At 41.0% G+C, this 5,000-nt stretch overlaps 1 protein-coding gene across 1 annotated transcript in view; it reads left to right on the forward strand.

Annotated features, from left to right (window-relative positions):
* The window catches only part of LOC123501896 (apolipoprotein A-IV-like), a 9,430-nt gene that overhangs the window by 2,824 nt on the left and 1,606 nt on the right, over positions 1–5,000 (forward strand). Inside the window, exons 2-5 of the mRNA XM_045250948.1 lie at positions 1,204–1,275; positions 3,708–3,806; positions 4,236–4,466; positions 4,853–5,000. The exon at positions 4,853–5,000 is cut by the window's right edge and continues 1,606 nt beyond it. Coding sequence (XP_045106883.1) covers positions 1,204–1,275; positions 3,708–3,806; positions 4,236–4,466; positions 4,853–5,000 — 550 coding nt within the window. The remainder of the gene's footprint in view (positions 1–1,203; positions 1,276–3,707; positions 3,807–4,235; positions 4,467–4,852) is intronic.

A 5,000-nucleotide genomic window follows, 5' to 3' on the forward strand; every position in this document is an offset into this window, starting at 1 on the left:
CATTTCCTTTTCACTCTCTACTAAAATTCCATGTGATTTTTTAATATCACATGGTTTCGGCTTTTTTTCCTGCCAGCCTCGGCTGGAGGGAGGGCAGGTGGGAGGAGCCTTCTGCTTTGCTGTCCTGTTTCTACCACTGGTAGTTAGTAGATAGTTTTCACAAACAGCCTAGTAAGGACCTAAGGGTCTGTTGCTGTTTGTCTTCCTTTGTATTCCTTTGTATTTGCTTCTCCTCCTCCTCCTCCTCCTCCTCCTCCTCCTCCTCCTCCTCCTCCTCCTCCTCCACCTCCATGTCTTCCTTCCCCTCTTTTTCTTCATACTCCTCCCAGTTTGCTTTTTCCCTCTCCCTCTCCCTTCTCTACACATCTTCCTCCTCCTCCTCCTCCTCCTCCTCTTCTTCTCTCACCTCCCCAATATTTTCATGAAGAGAAGAGAAAAAAAGAGAGACAAGGAGGGAAGGAGAGAAAATGTAGGTCGGGTCACGGTCTCACGTAGGAGGAGGAGGAGGGGGAGAAAGGATGTTCTAGCCTTGTTCTACTAATCCTGGGTATGTACAAAAGAAGAGGAGGAAGGAGCTGAAGGAGGAGAAGAAGAAGAAGAAGAAGAAGAGGAAGATGATGATGAAAAAGAAGAAAAGGATTATAATAATAATAATAATAATAATAATAATAATAATAATAATAATAATAATAATAATGATAATAATGATATCATTATTAATAATAATAATAATAATAATAATAATAATAATAATAATATCATTAATAATAATAATAATAATAATAATAATAATAATAATAATAATAATAATAATAATAAGCAGAAGAAGAAGATGAAAAAGAATATGAAGAAGAATGTGGAGAACAACAAGAAACAAGAACTTATGAAAAAAATATATTGATAATAATGGTGACGGTGATGGTAATGGTGATGATTACGATAATAATACTAAAAGTAATTATAATAATATTATCATTAATAATAATAATAATAACAATAATAATAATAACAATAATAACGATAATAATAATAATAATAACAACGATAATAATAATAATTATAATAATAATAATAATAATAATAATAATAATAATAATAATAATAACAATAATAATAATAATAATAATTGAAAGTCTCTCTCTCTCTCTCTCTCTCTCTCTCTCTCTCTCTCTCTCTCTCTCTCTTTCTCTCTCTCTCCACCAGGGACAAGGCGCTATCAACACCACCACCATTTCTACCGCAACCACCATCACCGCCACAGAACTCCAAGATGCGGTAAGTCAGGACGCCCATCTCTCTCTCTCTCTCTCTCTCTCTCTCTCTCTCTCTCTCTCTCTCTCTCTCTCTCTCTCTCTCTCTCTCTCTCTCTCTCTCTCTCTCTCCACAGACCCTCATGTTTATAGACCACATTCTGAACCATTTCTGCGCTGCACCTCACCAACACTGCTTTCAAATGTGCTTCTTGTTGACTACGACTTGCACTCTTTCAAAACACTTCTCTATTTAATTCTGGATTGAATTAGAGCAGTGGTCCCCAAACTTTTCAGCTTGTTATCCAATTTAACATGCCACATTAAGCATATTACCCCTTTTATAAAATGTTGTCAACATGGATACAAATGTTTAAATTAAAATGCTACAACAACAACCAACATATCACATATTTTAGGAAAATTATTGCATTATCTTATCGCATGAGTGCTATCGCCTGTCGCATGGGAGGCCAAATTATCGTATTTTGCGATAATTATCGGAATTCTGGCAAAGCTGCATAGAAACAGTCTCAGGCAGTGAGTGACGACTGACTTGTACTATATACACGTCGACGAATCATCAGGGTTACTGAGTGACTTGTGCCTTGAAGTATGCCTGTCACAAGACTTTTGGGTTACCACACACTTAAATACATATTTCTTCTTTTCTAAAACTGTATACTAGTTTTTTTATGTTTATTGTTATTCAGATTAACTTTATTATTCATAATTAATAATTATATCTGATAGTTATTTATAATAAATAATAATCATTTATAGTAAATAACTATTTATAATAGGTTTACTTTACTACTTTGCATACTTATGTCCAAAATGCCTTGACACCTCCCTCAACTTTTTCTACATTAACTTCTGCAACATTCGCGGTCTTCGATCTAATTTTTCAATCTGTGGAACACCATTTATCCTCTACTAAACCTCATCTCTTTTCCTCACCGAAACACAGCTGTCTGAGACAAGTGACAGTAGCCCCTTCTCTGTTCCCTCCTACTTTCTCTATTCTTATTTTCCTTCTAAAGCTGGATGTTGCGTTTACGTGCGCAACAACTTAACTTGCTCTCGTGCCCATGCTCTTGAATCTTCTGAGTTTTCCACCATCTGGCTACGACAAAACAGTCACTCTCAAACTAAATTCATCTGTGCTGTTTATCTCTCCCTAACTCTTCTGACTATAGTAATTTCTTCGACTACTTAACTTCTAAAGTGGAGCACATTCTGTCCCTCTACCCTTTCGCTGAGATTTCCATTCTTGGAGATTTCAATGTTCACCACCAGCTTTGGCTTTCCTCTCCTTCACTGACCACCCTGGTGAACTAGCCTTCAACTTTGCTATCCTCCATGACCTAGAGCAACTGGTGCAACACCCTACTCGTATTCCTGACCGTCTTGGAGACACGCCCAACATTCTTGATCTCTTCCTCACCTCTAACCCTTCTGCTTATGCTGTCACCCTTTCATCTCCGTTGGGCTCCTCCGATCACAATCTCATTTCTGTATCTTGTCCTATTTTCCAATCCCTCTCCCCAAAGCGAAGGTGCCTCTGGCGTTTTGCCTCTGCCAGTTGGGGGGACCTGAGGAGGTATTATGCTGATTTTCCCTGGAATGATTATTGCTTCCGTGTCAGAGACCCATCTCTTTGTGCTGAACGCATAACAGAGGTGTTAGTATCTGGCATGGAGGCGTACATTCCTCATTCTTTTCTCAACCTAAACCTTCTAAACCTTGGTTTAACTCAGCCTGTTCTCGTGCTATACATGATAGAGGTTGCCCACAAAAGGTACTTGAGCCTTCCATCTCCTGAATCTCATGCACTTTATATCTCTGCCGGAATCATGCCAAGTCTGTTCTTCAACTTGCCAAACACTCTTTCATAAATAGGAAATGTCAAAATCTTTCAAACTCAAACTCTCCTCGTGACTTCTGGCATCTAGCCAAAAACATCTCAAATAACTTCACTTCTTCATCTTTCCCTCCTTTATTTCATCCTGATGGCACCACTACTATCTCTTCTGTCTCTAAAGCTGAACTCTTTCCTCAAATCTTTGCTAACAACTCCACCTTGGATGATTCTGAGCTTGTCCCTCCCTCTACTCCTTCCTCTGACTATTTCAAGTCTTCAATCAAAATTCTTCGTAATGATGCATGTTTTCCATGCCCTTTCTGGCCTAAGCCCTCTTAATGTTTATGGACCTGATGGGGTCCCTCCTACTGTTCTCAAAAACTGTGCTTACGTGCTTGCACTTTGCCTGGCCAAACTCTTTCAACTATGCCTATCGACAATTAGTATAGATCTTATTACTATTACTATTATTGTCATTATTATATATATTTTTTCAATTTTCGTTATCCTTAGCTAAACTCCCTCTCTTAGGTAACGAAAATTATCGAAAACTCTCTCTCTCTCTCTCTCTCTCTCTCTCTCTCTCCCCACAGGTGAGGGAGGCAGTGGGAGAGAGGCTGGTGCAGGTGGAGGAACAGTTAGCGGGACTCAGGATATACCTCTCCACTAGTCTTCACGTCCAGGCCAACCAGGTGTGTGTGTGTGTGTGTGTGTGTGTGTGTGTGTGTGTGTGTGTGTGTGTGTGTGTGTGTGTGTGTGTGTGTGTGTGTGTGTGTGTGTGTGATTCTTACTTAATATACTATGTACTTTACTCTCTTTCCCTCCCTCTGTTCTTTACCTCTTGTGTTACATGTTTCCTTTATTTTCCTTCACCTCTCCTTGCTTTCTCTGTCTCTGTCTCTGTCAAACACCTCACCTTAACACACCTCACCTATAACCAAACAACCAATCTACTTCCCACGTCACTTCTGAAAGTTTCTCCTTCATTCATCCCTTTTTTTTTTTTTCACACGTATAGTTCACTAGTAGTAAGAAAAAAAAAACTTATTTATTCTCTGTCATCTCTCTCTCTCTCTCTCTCTCTCTCTCTCTCTCTCTCTCTCTCTCTCTCTCCTGTATAGGTAGAGGAGCGAATGGCAGAAGTAGAGGCGGGGCTGTTCCGGGCGGTGCGGGAGACACTCAATAAGTCCAACAGAGGCCTTGAGAAGCTGCGGAAGGCTTCACTTGGGTACTTAGACGCCGCCGTGACCAGCATTTCCTCTGCAGCAGTGGCGTCAGCGCAGGCCACGGCGGATCACCTGACGGAGGCCGTGCAAGAGGTCGCTCTCTCTCTCACGCGGCGGCTGTTTCAGGTGTGTGTGTGTGTGTGTGTGTGTGTGTGTGTGTGTGTGTGTGTGTGTGTGTGTGTGTGTGTGTGTGTGTGTGTGTGTGTGTGTGTGTGTGTGTGTGCTTGGGTGGATTGGGTGGTTGGGAAGGGGGTTTGTGTTGTTGTTGTTGTTTCTTTTTAGTTCCTTTTCGTCTATTTCATTATTGTTTTGTCTGATGATATAATCTGAGAGCCTATTCTATTTTTTACTGTATTATTCTCCATACGTTCCTATTCTTTCTTCGTCTATTCATCCTCCCTATCTTTATTCACGCCGTTTTTCCAGCTCTCTTCTTCCCCTCTTATTTCCCCTTCCTTCGTCTTTATTTTATTTCTCTCCACCATCACCATCACCACCCTCCCAATGAACAGGTGGAGGTGGCAATACGCGCTGCAGTGGGTGGAGGAGACACGGGAGGCGCTGACGGTGAAGACGCCCTAGATTGGAAGCGGTGGTGGTGGTGGTGGTGGTGCCCGGCGGCGGCGGCAACGAAGAGCAACGAGGGCGGTAGTGGTTCCT

This window comes from Portunus trituberculatus, chromosome 10 (genome assembly GCF_017591435.1).
Source record: "Portunus trituberculatus isolate SZX2019 chromosome 10, ASM1759143v1, whole genome shotgun sequence".
NCBI lineage: Eukaryota > Metazoa > Arthropoda > Malacostraca > Decapoda > Portunidae > Portunus > Portunus trituberculatus.